The 17548-nt window shown below is 40.7% G+C and overlaps 1 protein-coding gene across 4 annotated transcripts in view; it reads left to right on the forward strand.

Moving 5' to 3' along the window:
* Positions 1-17548, forward strand: part of CACNA2D3 (calcium voltage-gated channel auxiliary subunit alpha2delta 3) — a 482706-nt gene that overhangs the window by 317668 nt on the left and 147490 nt on the right. For 3 of the 4 annotated variants that reach the window (XR_014522462.1, XR_014522464.1, XM_083489214.1), the window contains exon 14: positions 15946-15963. The exons of the other annotated variant lie outside the window; for it this stretch is intronic. Coding sequence is in view for 1 of the 3 variants with exons in the window: in XM_083489214.1 (XP_083345340.1) it covers positions 15946-15963 (18 nt within the window). In the remaining 2 variants the exon portion in view is untranslated. The remainder of the gene's footprint in view (positions 1-15945; positions 15964-17548) is intronic. 4 annotated transcript variants of the gene reach the window in all.

Below are 17548 nucleotides of genomic sequence, written 5' to 3' on the forward strand. Positions count from 1 at the left end.
AGATAACTCAGGTCTTACATTTTAATCTATTACTGGTATCTAGTAAGGCCAATGTGTTAGCCAACTTCAGAAACAGTCCTCCAACTGGCATTGCTTGTCATTTTCTCTCACGTAGTTCATTGAGCAGGATTTTTATAACAAAAATCATAATTGGATTGGAGAATTAATCGGCAATTACTTGTCTTTTGCACATGTATCAAGACAACAATGCAGTGAACAGGCCAAACATAAACCCAAGTTCTCAAATTTTAAGGAGAGAGGAAAGTATTTCTTATCTATACAACTCTTGGCAGTGTGCTCTTTCACTTTCAATCATTTCCTCATTTTCCTCATCACCTACCCCAGGTTCATTCCGCCCCCCCCCTTCTTCTTTCACCTACTGTATCTGTGGTTCTTTCTTCAAAACTTTTGAGACCTGGTCTGCTCTGGTCATCAACTTACAAATCCCTGCAGTCACGTTTCCCCCTTCTTCCCACGCTACGAAAGGGAGGGATGTTGAAGTTGTTCTTGTGTGATTAGCACATTCTTTTCAAATGTATTTTGGCAGCTCCAGTGTGGCTTAGTTTCATTATATCTAAGCCCTGGCATGAGCTGACATTTCAAACTCCGTCTTTGATTAAAAAAGAGCTAAAGAAATCCAGACCTTTCAAATGGCTAAGTGAATGTGTTCTACTGTTGCTGGAGGTGTTGAAGGGTCTAATGACATCAAATCCATAAAACAGTGCCAAAAATGAGAAATTGCTGGATTAGTCCATGTAGTCAACCTACTGTACATTCTAATTGCCCTCTAACCTAGACCCAGTCCACATTAGGAGTGGGGGGTGGGGTTGGTGGTAGTGTGCTTCTTGCTTTCTCATGAATCATAACTCATTCACCAACTTGCAGTTATTCCACTACTTCTGCTACTTTATTCTGGGATTTATCAGATTTCTTTTATGTGCAACAAACATGTTATATTATAACTATTATTGGTGGGAGTGCCTTCCATCCTCCAGAACTACATCCCCAGCCCCCTTCCTCACCTTTCTTTAGAATTTAACCTTTGGTGTTTGGGAATGAATCTGTGGGAAGGAAGTTTGAGTGTCCATGACTGATCATCATATTTTTGGGTGGTGGTGCTAAGTCTCAATAAGCACCTGCACAGATGTGTTTCATTTGAAAGCCCTTTCCCCCAAACTTTCACTTTTCACAGGGGTGAGGGAGAAGTACTGTGATTGTTCTCCATCTCCCTCCTGCTTTTTGCAAGACTTCTTTTCAATGCACCCTGAGTGTGTAATCATTCTCTGTGATCAGAAATCACAAAGGTGTGGTGCAGTGTGGTGTGACAAAGAAATATAATACACTATATGCGACTTAAGAATCATCCACTTTTTTATTTCACATCCCAAGGGAGATAAAGGGGTTGCATTCACATATAATACTAAACCAAACCATGGTCTAGTGTGAGCATTCAGGCATCCAGGGAGGTGACCACAGCTGCTTTGTTCATCCTGGTCCTTTTAGCTCAGTGCAGCATGGCAGCTAAGCCAAGGTTTGACTTAGTGTGGCACCTGGACCCTGGCTCTATATCAGTCTCTATCCCCTTTAATCACAAGCTGTAGCCAAGGTTTGTTCTTGACTACAGCTCATCGCTAAGTAGGAAAGAGCTTTATAACAAGTCTGGGTTTGGATAACACAGTAAGCCAATCCTGGGCTTAGCTCAGTGATGGCCAAACTTGGCCCTCCAGCTGTTTTTGGACTACAGCTCCCATCATCCCTAGCTAACAGGACCAGTGGTCAGGGATGATGGGAATTGTAGTCCCAAAACAGCTGGAGGGCCAAGTTTGGCCATCACTGGCTTAGCTGCTCTGCTGAAAAGACCAGGAAGGAGCAAAGCAGTCACCGGGAGCCAGCAGGGTAGTATGATCCTAGGAAGGCATAGTCGCTATTACCATGTTGTGCAAACATGTATTCTTTACAGTGTAACCCCTGATCTGCATTTGCATTAGTGAAACATACCAGTACAGCAGTACCTCGTAAACGAAAGAACCTCGAGTGTGGATTGCACCCTAGTGACTTTAGAATTTAAAGGATAACTGCTTATAAGAGAATCTTGTGCTGCATCTTTGAGGATGTTCTTCACAGTGCTCAGAGGTTTGTCTCTTTAACTCACAGTCTTCTGCTATGGAATATTATCTGTATAAATCACAGGCAGCAGGCTTGGTGTTCAGTTTTGATTTACCAGAATATCCCAATGGGAACTCTTCTCTACACATGTCTTCCACACCTGTGTGCTGGAGATATAGCAGGGCAAGGAATTTTTCAACTTGTCATTGATGTACAACCCCTTTCTCTGAGAGGACAAAGAATGCTTTTAGATTTTTCAGACCTGTTTTCACTGGAATTTTAGTTGTGCCTGTCAGCACCCAAACCTGAAAATCAAAAGGCAACAAATTATTAAATGAAGGAAGAATTTATTTCTGCATTTCTAATGTATTAGATCAAACTGGAAAAAACACACTAATGTGTAATAATAATAATAATAATAATCATCATCATCATCATCTTTATGCAAAATTCTCATTTTTGAAAATGCACTAATGGCAGATGGTGGAAACATTCCAATTATTCCCTTGGGCTGGTTTCTGTAGTTTCCAGTCAGCCTACAGTTTCTACATGTCTTTTACAGAGTTGTTTGTAGTATGGAGAAAGAACAAAGCATGTATCCCTTTGCAAAACTATACTCATTCTACATAGCAGCTCCCTGAAATGGCCCAGAGCAACTAATTCACGAGCTGTAGCTTTAAAAACTAGTATTGAAGTGTGTTAACTTCAGACTTATTAACAGATTGTGTGCACCGTCCATTGCTCAGAGTAAAGCTATTGAACAAGAAACTGATTGTACTGTCATCAGTTCCTGTTGGCGACACGAGACATAATTGAACTCTTCACAAACGAATTGGAAAAGTATTGGAAAATACAGATGAAAAACTATGATTGAGGCAGATGCAACATTCCAGAAGAATAGCCATGCTAGCCTTTTAAAGTAAACTCAAACACGGATCCTGTCTGTGGCATCTTAAAAGTTAATGAAAGGATTGTGTCAAGAGCTTTGGTAGGTTACATTCTCCTTTATCAGATGCATCCTTTTGTTTTAGTTGTGCCAGACTGCAATCCTTTGCAAACTTACCTAGACATAGTCTCAAATAGAAACAATGGGACTTACATCTAAGTGAATATGCATAGGATTGAACTGAATGATACTTTACTAGGTTTGTATTATGGCAATGGAGTGGAATGCTGCTGTTCTGGGGTCCCAGGTGCAAGTCTCTTTCCTTTCAATTGTTGTCACAATACTCCCATGGTGCATTACTATGTAAAGCATTTGTTTGCACAATATTGCATAATAATAATAAGAAGAAGAGTTTGGATTTGATATCCCGCCTTTCACTCCCCTTCAGGAGTCTCAAAGCGGCTAACATTCTCCTTTCCCTTCCTCCCCCACAACAAACACTCTGTGAGGTGAGTGGGGCTGAGAGACTTCCCTCTTCCTCCAGTGTTGTAATCTTCTCTCACTTTCTTCAGGGTTCATTGTAGTAGATCTACCATGGAAGCATACTCTAAGGTGAATAAACCAAATTAATACATTTATATTATCCTTCAATATAACAGTTTGATAGGCGGCCTAACGGAAGGAGTATACAATCAGAATGACCAAAAAGCTCCATTATTAAAATTTCCCACAGTCCCAGTTATTACTCCTCTTTCAATATCAGCACCAAGGTATGTTTCCTGCTGTTACTTTCCAGAGGAACTTGTTGTCCATGTATTAACTGATGAAGCCTGAAAACCACAGCCTCCCCTGTTTCCCAAAGCAGTGACAGAAAGAGAGTTACATGCAGAAAAAAGCAGAAACTCTGAGACAATTAACAAAAGGACACCATCGCCTGACAGAATGTATCCACTTAACAACGCAGAAATTAGGATGAATATTTTTATGAAATATTTTATGAATTTTCTCATAATTTATAAATATTCTATTTACCCAAGCCAAGCTGTTCAGGGTTTAAGATTAATTCCTTCCCAACTAGGCCTAATCTCCCCTGATTGGCCAATAACTGCAAAGAAGACACTCAGAAGCCTTCTTAACAGAAACACTCAAGACGTGAACCCGTGCCACCACCTTCTATAATTCTATAATTAAAGGGCCATACACACCCAGGGTTACATATGCTGAAGCATTTACATACAGGGCCATTTATTTTCCTGCCCTTTTACTCGAGTTGTTATACCTGTCATTCCTTTTTCTAATTTGTCACAAACTAGAAAATAAATAAATGTGTGTGTTCCATACACTTACGTGATCCGTCGATGCCCCTTTCCCTTTCGTGCCAGAGTACTCCTGTGTGAGAAATGATAGTCCTGCTGTTGTGTTTCACCTTCCCATCAATTTTCATAAATACCTCCTTTAAAAATGATTAGGCTTGGCAGTAATTAAAATTATGCTTTCTGCTTTGCAAGCATCTTTGTACGGCAGCCAATAAGTGCTAAGAGCAATGGTAGCAGCAAGGGTGGGGAAAGCCACAGCTATGCCCTGTAATTTGTATCGGAAGCTTATTGAAGGTGGGATACAATGGTGAATTTAACTAAAATGACTGGAAAGTGACATCAATTTGCAATACATGCCATCTGCAATGTGTGTGTGTGTGTACGTATATGCATGTCTTCTTTTTTCTTATTCTTGCCCATTCGTTTATTTTTGGATATTCATATGGGATGTGAAATACTTCCACCATATGAGTTTAAATCAATTATATTAAGCTAGAGGAGAGGAGTAGCTCGCATTTTGGGTATCTTAACCTTTTCTTACAGATTTATATATATACAAATTTAATTTTCTGCTTTCATGTGAGTTTGAGAGGAATAGTAACATTCCTTCAGCCACCAGTTCAAGGGATACATTTCCAGTTGTGGAAAATACAAAATATTCTTCCAAATACATGCTCACTGAAGGTGGCCTACCTTACTCGCTGCAAAATCCGGTGAAAATGCACTTAATTTGTTTTATTTATTACTATAGACATGCTGGGGCATCTTCTGAGGGTCACATGCCAGTGATGGGCAGGACCAGAGACCACAATGAGCAGAGGAATTAATTTAAATCTTACTATTTATTTACTTAATTTACATCCCACCCTTCCTCCCCTAAGAGCTCAGCAGACAGATGAAACAAAAGCAAAACAAAAATATTCTAAGCAGAGTATGACGTTCCCCCTCCCCTAAAAATGATTACAATTAAAAACATCTAAAATCAGTTACAGTTAAAAACAATCAAGAAGCAGTTAAAACAGTTTAGAAACAGTCTTCCACCCAATGATATTTTATTTCGGTGCAGTCCATTCCTTACAAGCAAGAGGCATTATCAGAGCTGCAAGACACAGTCCAGCCAGGCAAAAAAAAGTTTGGTCCAGTGAGGGATGTGGCCTGAGAACAGTTCCAAGGGCCAGAGAGAGCTGGGGGGGTACAGATGCCTGGTGGGCCACAGCTGGCTCTGGGCCTGAGTTTCCCCACTCTTGTTATTGTGGCCATTTTCTGTCCTATCTACCCAGTAGGTAGACAGGCAGGAAATGACTCCCCTGTTGCTGTCAAATTGTGGAGGAGGGCTAATAACAAAGTCAGCCTAGTATGGCTTGATAAGGAACAGGTTCTTCTTTGCTCTGCCAAGAGCAGAAGTAGTAGAATGGGACAGTAGCAATATAAACCTACAAAACCCTATGAAATGCAAATTCTGCTGGATGGCCATGCTTTGGTTCACATCCTGTTTTGGAAAGTGCAAGCTACAAAGTTCACTCTTAAATGCCAACAAAATGGAATGTCTCCCCCGTTCCCAATTGCAGAAGTGGTTTGGCATTGCCTGGCTCCATTCAACAAGGCATATGTTTCACAGTGCTAATAAAATCTTACATACGTGTGAATATCCAGTGATTGGAGAGGAGTTTGGGGGAGGCTGTTTTCACCAGTTCCTCCCCTCTTCAGTCTCCTGTTCCAAACTTTTTCTCAAGAATCATTGGAGACAACCCATTAACTATATAAAACAACTATAATTACATTTATGCAGTGATGAAAAAGCAAATAAAAGATAAGCCAATAATAAAAACCCATCAATTCAAATGAGACATAGGTCTTAAAAGAAAGTTTTAAAAACTTGTGCACAACAAGATCAAACATAAATTAGCTATCCAATCGAAACCAAGACTCTGTTTTTCAGGGCAAAGAAAGCAGTGTTGTAAAATGGGATACCTCCTGCAAAAGATTATCTGTCTCTTATACCACTGGAACTGGGGGTCATCCAAGGAAGCTCAGAGGTGGAAGATTCAAGACAAACTGAACTGAGCTGCACAGTTAAACTAAGGGAAATTGTGAACACACACGCTGAACCCCTGTCCCTGGAGCCTACCCCCCCCCCCCCGCAAGAAGGAGACATGACACCAGCTTATGGGTTCAAATTAGGCCACAACTTTATTGAATTTCAGGTGTAGGAAACTTGGCATAGGCCTTGGAAGGTATCCCTCTCAAGCAGGGTATGAGGAAGTGCAGGGCTAATAGGTGAAGTGGGAGAGAACTGTAAAGCATGAACTTAAACTAAGGGAAATTGCTGCCATTTAATGATGACCACCAACTTGGATGGTTTTAACATGGGATTAGACAAACCCCTGGAGGACCACTGACTGCTAGTATCATAGTTTCAGTTCCAAAATCATTACAACCAAAAAGTTGAAAAATGGTGTCCGGTTACCTTTCAGAGATCTCATTTGAGAACGAGGCCTCTTTATTAGGTGTTCCTAACCCTAACAGTACATCATAACCAAACTAGAGACTTTGGGATAACATTCTCTCTTTAGTCAAATGGCATGATACATATAGCAGCACAGTTTTCAGGTGGCACCTTTTCATTATTTGATTTCTTTCTTTTCAGAAAGAATCTCAGTGGTCCTTGTTTGGATGACCTTCTAATCATTTGTTTGAGGCATGAGAGTTCTGCTCAGCACTAGAGTTCCATGAGTTAATAGCTCAATGTGTTCAGAGGGGTCAGTGTCTGCAGCTCTCCCTCCACTAAATGAATGGGCAACTTGCTTGCTTATGGCGATCATTCTGTGCAGACTTACAAGACAGCGAGCCTCTTTGTACATAATAGGGTTTGCTTCCAAGCATACATGCATAGAACAGGGCCATGCGAAATCCACATATCAACTGGCATATCACACACTCACACACCCTACTTCCCATAGGTATAGAGTGGTAGATAATTTTAAAACATTCTGTAAACATAAAAAATATTTTTTCTCAGATTTTAACAAATGACAATAAAAAAGGAAAGCGTGTGCTAGGTGTGTTGGAAAGCTGTTTATTATCATGCTTATTGTTTGTAATGCAATTTCCTAACATAGTTTAATGCCACAAATGCAATGGAAAAGAGGAACCATGAATAAATTAGCCACTAAAGTGTAGGACCAGAGCCAGATTGAGGCCCTTCCTGTGTTGTAATTATTAAATATCCTCCAATAATGAAAAGTGAGCTTTGGTGATTTCTCATCTGAGCTGTTTTTATATTCCCCAGTGCTCAAAACAGCCAGCTTTGTCTTTTCTTCCTTAAATATTTGTCTTGTAATTTACTTGGACCGCAGTCCTAAGCAGCCTTCCTAGTAAGTCTCATTGAACTCAGTGGGACCTCCAAGTGGACATTGTTTTTGACTGGCCTATAAGTCTGCCTTGTAAAACATTAGCAAAACATATATAATAAAAATGATAAACATGTGCAAGACATAGAAAGGGATTGAAACTGAATCATGATTATTTGCACTTTATTTAAGTAAGATACTAATGTGAACCTGAATTAAAAATGCTGAATTAAAAAGCTGAATTAAAAATGCCAGCATTGAAAAGACAAACAGATGACATATAATACTCTAAGACTTGGGCAAAGGTATGAGGAAGGGGGAGAAACAATTTCCATTAGATGCAAGAAAAAGAACTGTTACACTCTGCTTTTGAGGATTAGAAAGCTTGAGGAGCCTTTTCTTTTGCTCAACACTTGTCTTGGCAGAGCCTGAAGAAACCACTGGAGTCAATAGTACCCACCGGGTTTTGCAGAGATAAGTCATTTGTATGCTCTGCTGTAAAGGGTCAGCCAAGAACTCTACTGTTATGAAAATTGTTTGTTTCCTGTGGCCTCTCAGGAGGGAAAGTGTCAGTCAAAGCAGCACAAGTAATTTCAAAGAAAATCCTAACCAGGTCTAATGTGAGTTGCTTATGCTTCATACAACTAACTTCTAAACAATCTAGCAACAGAATGAAGATTTATCACACAATGGTTCCTTAGATCTTGAGCTAGGTGGTGATACCTAGTGTTAGTCATATGCAGAGCACACCCATCCAGATAAATGGAATTAAGCGCATTGATCTCCTCTGGTTATGACTTAGTTGGTTGTCACACTATGTGTCCAGCAAGACAGACCCTTAGTAGTTAACTAATCCTCCGTTAATAATGACTAATCAGCCTTTTTAAAAAAGATGTGAAAGCATCCATTGTTGAACTGGATATTTCTTGGTCTGTGCTGCAGTTACTAGACTTTTTTCAATTTTATATTTACTGTGACAGCATTTTAGGACTAAATTTGAAGGCAAACAGTCAACGAATAGTCATGTTTTAGTACTCTTATTATACTTTCTTGTAATTATTAGGAATGTGATGTTTTAAAGAAGCCTTTTAGATGAGAGGCAGTAGCACCAAAAGTCAGGCCAGTTCAATATAATATATACGCCACTTTCTGAAAGGGGCCAAAATGACCCAAAGTGATGGGTGGAATGCAACATAGTACTTTAGTACTTAGTGGGCTATGTGTCTATTGGATGGAGTCTGCTTGCATAATAAAGCTTCCCCTGCCCTCTCCTGCCTGCACACAGTGGGGAGGAAAGTGGGGCACACAGTTGGAGTAGTGGGGTGAAAATCCCATTGCACAAGTGGACCTCGTTCCATGCATGCAACACCCTAGTTGATCCCTGCCTGATGTAGTTATTAATCTTTGTGGATCAAAATGATTAATTGAGAGAGGTGTTCTGCAACATACCAAACTTAACCAATCTTTCTTCCGGCTCCACGGGAGCTAAACCCTTCCTATACTCTTGCTAAAGTTCACCAAACAGCTAGAATTTCCTTAAGAATCGTTGCATATTATAATAGGTGAATTCATGTTGTCAAAATACAAGAGCTGAGCCAAAGTTTAATGAGTTTTGAATTTTGTGTTGAAATTAGCATGTTTTGAGGAATGAGAACATTTTGTCAAACAGCTGAGTTACCAACGCTGACATTGGACCCTGTGTTTCCCCTTTAAAGCAGGGCACAGTTTAGGAACACTCCCAAGTCTTAGGATCAGTAATGCTGTGCAAATGTGAGATTTCATAAATTTTGGGTAACTGTTTGAATAAAGTTTTAGAAACACTTCCCCAACTCAACCAAGCTACAGTTTAGTCAGGGTTATTTTATATACTCTTCGTAAGCTGTCCACCCTGGCCCATGTTCTTGTCAACAGGCACAGGGTTAGGCTGGGCACATGTGACGGGGCAAGGATTACCAAGAACAGACAGTGCCTTAGCTTTATCTTTATTTTATTTGGTTTAGAGGTGTTGTTGTTTAGTCGTTTAGTCGTGTCCGACTCTTCGTGACCCCATGGACCAGAGCACGCCAGGCACTTCTGTCTAGAGGTTTAGAGGTAGGGGTGGTCAAATTTCTAATCCATGTCACTTTAACCTGATCTGTTCATTCCTATGAGTTATTTCCAGTCCCTTTCCATAGGAATCTGCTGATTTTCCAAGAATTTGCAGAAATATTTATATGTTAACTATTTCCCCCACCCCCCTAAAAATAGGCATTTCTCCAGAGGTGGTAAACGCATGGCATCAATAAGTTATGCTGCCCTCTTGTGCCCGAATACAGGAATCACAAGTCTTTGTCCATTACTGGCTCCTCTCTTCCTCTTGACCAGGTTGTTTCTCATTTTGACCCAGAGCAGGCAGTTTCTCTCTCTCTCTCTCTCTCTCTCTCTCTCTCTCTCTCTCTCTCTCGTGTGTCTACTCCCCGGCTGTCTACTCCTCAGGCTTGTGATTTGTGCTTTGAAAACATTTTGTCCATTTGTATGAGAGTGTACGATCTGCGTTGTTTTCCTTGCCTTTCCCTTATCAGCCTTCTTCTGCCCTTATTATGATCACTTTCTCAATCTCTTTGAGATTCAGTTGCAATGTCAGTAGCTTGGTTTGGTCATTTGCCTGGACATGAGGATACCAGAACACATGCACACTGCTTTGGGGATCCATGATGAAAGAAAGATGGGATAGGAATAAATTAACAACAACAATCTTTATTACGGTCCAGAGACCCAACAAAGCATTACAAATCAATACACAGTTCATATAGCCTACCTCCAGGCTAATCAAGCATTTTGTTTAGAATATAGGGCTCATTTGTTCTTGCAACCACCGATAAAAACTTTGCCACTGCCAACGTTCTGGCTTTTGTCCGGTCTTCCAGTAGGAACCTGACATAGTGAGCCTCTGATTTTCCCGGGAAAGGCACCAGCAAGGGTAGTATCAGTTCAGCCCTGGCCTGCTCATACTTCGCACAATGCAACAAAATATGATTTATGGAATCGATGTCTTGAGCACACGAGCAAAGTCTGTCCTGGTAGGGAACTCCTCTCAACCTACCATCCAGCACTGCAGAGGGGAAGACATTTAGTCTGGCTTTGGTGAAAAGCCTTCGATAGTTAGGTACTGTCAGGTTTTTGATGTAAGATGTTAACTCAAAGACATACCCATATTGAACTCCTGCTGCTAGCAGACTACAGACTGCGTGTGATTGAGATGGCAAGTCACTGTGTGCATTGTCCCATAATCTTTGCTTTAAAACCTTTTGGGCGCCTTCATAACCCAGGTAATACAGTTGGGGGGGAGACAGACTAATAGAGGTGGCTTTTTTAGCCATGGTTTTCTGCCATTTGCTGACAAATTCCTCATTGGTCAAATGTTGGTACAGACCCTTCCCTAGATTGAACACTGAAATCCTGAGCCAATGTTTTAGGGCAGCCCACCACGCTCTAGCTGAAATTGGGCATTCACCAGCTTCCAACAGAGGTACGGAGTTGGGGACGCAGTTAGGTACCTGCAGCAGAGATTGTATAAATTTTGCCTGAAAGCCATCTAGCTTTGGCAGGTCCCCATTATGCCAGACATTTGCTGCATATAGGAGTTGGGAAACGGGCTTTGCGTTGAAAACCCTTAAGGCTGCTGGGACATATTTGCCGCCCTTTGTGAAGAAGAATCTATGTATGGCTAGCTTTGTAATCTCTGCCTTTTGAAGGGAGGTTTGCCAATGGTGCTTCCAAGATCCTGTATGATGGAATGTGAGCCCTAGGTAACTGAAGTATTTTACCTGTTCAAGGTTATGGCCATCCAGCACCCATTTAGACTGGGAGAATCTTCTTTCGAAGACTAAAATTTTAGATTTTTCATAATTAATGGATAAGCCATTTCCAGAACAGTAATCAGAAAATTTCCTCAACAGATAATTCAAACGCGAGATGATGGCTGCGTCATCAGCATACAACAACAAATGGGTCCTTCTCATTCCTTTTTTTGGAATGTGTCCATCTGGGTCCATTAAGTTCTCTTCTAGGTCATTTAAGAATAGACAAAACAATGTGGGGGCCATCGCTGACTCTGTGGAGCAGGAGAAGCACAAGCAAGTATGAAGTCCTCAGGCCATGTGTGTGTCGAAGGGGTGCTGAGGGTTCCTCCCCCTCTCCCTGACTGCGGGAATTTGAATCTTCCTTGGGGTTGCAAGGCAAGCAGCACTTGGGGACTGTTAAGGTTCCTCATTCTCAAGTCTGATGAATGAGCTATTACAGGGACTACGCAGTTCCAAAAGCCAGCCTTTGGGAGCTGCTGCTTACTTCCTTCTTGTACTGGAATTCTGAGGTGGTAGTCAAAAGCCTGACACTGATAATGATGACTTGCACTAATTCTGAACGTGAAAAGGGTGCTTTAGATCAGCTTCTCTCTACTACTACGTTTAAAGTCATTTTAAAAGTTGTTTAAAACAATTAAAATGTTTTCTTTTTTACAGAGGAGCCTTAAATCCTACAGATTATTTGCATCTTAAATCAATCCAGTGAATCTGAAATTGTTTCCAAAAGTTTTACTTTTTAAAAATTACGGCTCCTATTAACAGAGCAGAGGTATACCTAGGACATCAGTCTGCTGACAGCTTTTACATGAGCTTAACAGTATGGGGCAATCTTTCAACTTGTAACCATCTGTTACTCTGTCAAGTTCTGTGTGATGTTTTGGTCAGGCTATATAAACAATTAACATTTTCTACAGTATAAGATAAAATGCAGACCCCCATGCCTACAGATGCATATGATTAGCTGTACTGCTTGAAATGGGTGCAAGCATATAGTATATTAAATATTGCATAGCGGTGTTGCAAATAGAAGGAATGCCTGGTGCTAAATGTGAGAAGGTGCTTCATACAGCTTTCCGTATAGAATTGCATCCGTTTTTTGAAGTGTTTATTGCATCACCAATGAAACCAAGAACTGGGTGTGAGTCCTACATCCCCATGGGAAGAGACAGGGGATGTATATAGGGTTTTATTTTCAAATTTGATACAGTTTGTTTCAAAGCCCTCATTGAACAAGGGTTCACAATCTTTTCACCACACGGAATATCTCCATTGGATGAGACCGCATAGATTCAATGACATCTTGACTATAAATATGGTAGCAGGTGCCCTCTGTGTCTCATGCATGGTCATGTTCAGTTTTTCTCTAACTATGCTTTAGCCATTATCCATGCTGCCCCATTGCCCTCAGTTTCCCTCAGTAAACCAGGAAGATGCTTGAACTCTCCTGGCAAGGAAGAGAAGACAACCTGGGAGTTACTAAGTCAGTTGCCTGTGTGCCTAAAACAGTGCCAAACCAGATGGAGTCAGTCAAATACTTCCCTGAAAAATTATGGAAACCATTTGGGTCCAGTAGATTTTGGGAAGAGACTATCCTAAATGCAGAAGCAGCTGGGGGACTGGGACGCTACGCTAGCTTTTCAATCATGTGCCTCTCCTACTTACCAGGAGAGATGAAGCAGTGCAGAGGTCAGTCTATTAAAAGGCACTGGTGGAGTCAATCCAGTGCTTCTGCTGTGCCGTACCAGTGCACTAACCTCCCCACCACCTCAACCCAGCCCTTTCTCCTCCTAGTAAACAACAGCAACTCACCTATCCAGGAAGCAAGTAAAGCAACTCTACCCCCATCAAGTCAGCCACTTCTGTCTACCTAGCCCTTCCTTCTTCCTTTAGTTTTATTCATATGACTTAAAATGCATTCTGAACATAGCTCCATTGGTTTTCTACAAACATCTTTGGATGTACAACGGCACTTCCTTTCCCTCTCTTCCAACTACCTCATGCCCCAAGGTTACCAGATTTTTTTCAATGAATCCGGGGACACTTTTCAACTTCAATTGATTTTGTATGGGGAGTGATTTGTAAATCCGGGGACTGTCCCCGGGAAACGGGGACGTCTGGTAACCTTACCATAAATCTGCTCCATAGGGTTAGGGAAAACCCCATAATATATTTAGGAGGAAGTGGAAAGGAGAGGGAGAGGAAGTGCCATTGTGTAGCCAAAATTGCTTGCCACCAGCTGTTTAGTTGGATACCACCCAATATGCTTTAGCCTAGAGGCCTCAGCTTCAGTGCTGGTAAGATTTGTCCTCCAAATTCTGGAGCATGACATTGATGTCACAGCAGCACTTTTCAGGGTTCTAATCCAGAACCATTTCAATTCAGAGGATAATTCTCTCTTTTTAACCCTTCCCAGCCAAGCCATTCTTATTCCCACGAGCAAAATGGGCAAGAATCCCTGTTGATGCATGTCAGCCCTGAGACTGTAAAACTCATGAGCTAGCATGTGTGAAGAAGCATACATGGAAACCTGTAATTGAAACAAGCAATTGATGATACTGAAGGCATGGCAGTCAGTGCAAGCAAGACTGGATGGAAGTCAAATTGGCTAGGAGGAACATGGGTTCTTCCTGCAATGTTTACACTTGTCTGTTGGAAACTTTCAGCATCTCCCTACTAAATTGGAAGTAGAATATTTAAGGAAGAGGTCAGCAACTTGTAGATTCCAGCTGGGAAGTATTTTATCAGCTGTTCTCTTTGGCTAATACTGATCTGTGTTTTTACATTGCACGCAATGCATTTTCTAAATTTGTTGTTGTTTTCTGTCTTCATCTGATGCTTCTAATGAAAGCACTTGCTGCTGACATGGTTTCTTAGGGGATCAGATCAAGACAGGCACTTCATGCTTGGAAGTTAATTGAGTTTGAATAAAAATACTAAAGGATTGGTGTGTGGGTGTGTTGGCGGGGGGGGGGGGGCTTGTAATTGACTCTACTGGTTAATGCTCAGTTTTATTGACAAAATACCAGACATAGTGGCTACCCTCCTACCCCTGGAGTTGGGACTATGCAATGTAGTTGTTTTACCTAGCTAGTAATGTGTGTGTAGGGATGGACAAATCTGTCCCTTTGGATTTCTCACTTTTCCAGTCTCAAGTTCAGTTCACTCCATTTCCACATCACTTTGCAATGCTTACTTAAAAGCTCTCACAAAAACCTGTATGTATTTCCATACACATTGCGCATTTCTGTATGCATTTTTTTCAGGAAGTTTTCACCAATATGATGCACTTTTGCACATTGTTTTCATTAATATACTTGGTGTGTGCGCGCACTTTCCCTTAAAATACACCTTTTTGTATACTTTGGTGCACTGTGGAACTACATTGCAAAAACGAGAGTAGTGCAAAGTTTGAAGGATAGCTGTGTTTCAAGTCATATAACGGTTTGGGAAGGGCAAGTTAAGTACACTCATATTAAAATGCAAGCCATTTTCTCCTTCATCCCTATAATGTATGATATACAGTTGTAGAGCCCTATTTTGGATTGTTCATTTGAGTCGTAGCTCATGGTATACCTGATGAGTACATCTATGTGGATTGAATCAGCATGTCTTCTTTGGGAGTAATGTAGGCAAAGTTAAGCATTTCAGTGGCGTAGTGACTTCTACAGAAGGGTCAAATATTTTCTCAGCTCTCCTACTAAAATCTCTAAATCATCTCTCACACTGATTTCAGTGACATAAATTAGTGTGTAGCTTTACACTGGCGTATGCCTTTATTTAGATATCAACAGCAACTTTGATCGGTTTGGAAGTACGTAAGACAAATGGCACAGATTTTACAGTTCTTGCAATTCAACTCTCAAATAATTGTGACAGTTTCAGTAGTAACAGTAGCATTCTGTCATTTAGTAGCATGAAGCTTTCGTTTACAAAATCATAATTGTGTCTTATGCACAGGCACTCAAATGCAGCTCATATTTGTGTTTAAATATGTGCACACACAATTATGAATGTGTATTCTGAATGGTCCATTAATTGGAATGGATCTTAACTGTAAGAGGGGCCTTAAAGATCCAAGAAAGGCCTTTTAAATGATGCAGTTACCTCTACGTTGAATTATATTTGTGTACAGGAAGATGGAACTTCACAATTCAAGTGTGATACCATATCTTTTGGGGAAACCATCCCTTTCCTCTAGCACTGCAGTGTTTTAACAAATTGCATAGTGCTAGTGATATTTAGCAGAGAAGCTGTCCTTTCGTTCCTCCTATAGTCCCATGTTTATGCAGCAGATTGAATTAATTGGAAATATTTCTCCTGTTACTTCCTCTATTTTTATTAGCTTGGTGATTTTTTTAAATTAATGAAGCAGCTAAACTCACGTTAATATATCACATCAATTATATAATGATGGCTTGTTCTATTTTGTTCTTGTTTTTTTCCAGCTTCCTCAGGCTCAAAAGGTAAACTATTTTCAATCAATACTTATTCAAAAGAAATCACCAACTCTTCATGTTTCCACAGTGTCATGAATATGGTACAATGGTGATCAGTGAAATGCTTTACAATGTCACAGCTGTAATGAACTGGAGAGCATAACATTGCTTAAATCAAAGCCAGGCATTGTAAGCAGTCAAGTCACCCACTGAGAGTTACAATCCAGGCACAATGTGAGAGCTATTTGAACAAAATGGACATGGAGTGGACTGCTGAGTTGCACAATAAAGGATCCATTTTGTTATCACTTTGAAAATAATAGACAACTATCAAATGGACATGGCAGTTACGAAGAAGCCACCCCTAGGCCGTTACATTCCCCACCGGAGGAACAATGGGATTCATGGCATGGCTATATCCTTTCACTGGTCCCTATTGTATTGTCTTATCAAAAGCCTCTCAGTACATCTAGCATATGGTTTGTCCAAGGAGGTTTCCATGCAACATGCTCTTGTTGTTGTACAGCTTCTGCTTTGATATGGTATGATCCAGAGCTACCCCATTGCATTTCATGATATCACAAACAACAATTGTGGCCAGCACAACATATCACTTGATGCCTGTTGCATCATTCTTGTATAATTCACAAATATAATTGAAACACACATGTGTATATATACACACACGCACTGCTACAGTTTAGAATGTCATTGTGTTATTAGGGATGCAGCAGTTAGCCTCCCAGAATTCCTGTGTGATTACAACAAAATAGCTTTGTCTCTCACACCTCTGTTTTACCGTAATTATTACTAGATCAGCAGACTTGACTGGAAAAGTCCAAGTGCCCCTTTGTTTTTGTGCTCAGCTGGATTTTTCCTGCCATTATTGAGCAGGAAAGCCTCCCTCGCCACTGCTGTTTTTCACTTTTGTTTCATGAAGCTGCACAACTTGCTTTATCGACGCCGAGAGAATAAAGTAGCATGGTATGGATAAAAAAAGCTGGAGTGGCAGAAAACCTTTGGCATGGGAAAGGCGATCTTTAAGCTTTTCCTTGCCCCAGCTGCTTCTCTCCTTGAAGAGAAAAATACACATGCACCCACTATATTTTCTTCTGCAGCGGCAAGCAATTATAATTTTAAGCGCGGGGGGGGGGGGAGCTTACAGGGACAGGTTTAAGCTCCTTTCCTCAGAGCTCTTTACTTGGATCATTCAGAGTAATAAAGTTAAAACACAAAAACAAAAATCTTTCTTCTGCCTCACATGTAGCTTGGCTCCAGGTCAGAGCCAATGGGCAATGGTCCAATTACAAACACAGGGTCACACATACGTGGAGGCCTCCGTGTTGTTTTCTGTGAGGAGAACTACGCATGCAAGATAATGGTCATTGAGTACTCAAATTGTCATTGAGGTGTAAACCGCTTTAACTGTTTTATGGACCACCCAAGGAGCTTTAGCTTTGGGGTTGTATCAAAATGTAGTTAGTTAGTAAATAGGTAAATAAATAAATAAATAAATAAATAATAAATAAATAAACAATACATTGAGGACCAATAACTTTTAAATGCCAAATCTATTCCAACCCAATTATCAGTGCAAAAATAACTACGGTCC

This window comes from Podarcis liolepis (assembly GCF_965112155.1).
Source record: "Podarcis liolepis genome assembly, chromosome: 2".
Lineage (NCBI taxonomy): Eukaryota > Metazoa > Chordata > Lepidosauria > Squamata > Lacertidae > Podarcis > Podarcis liolepis.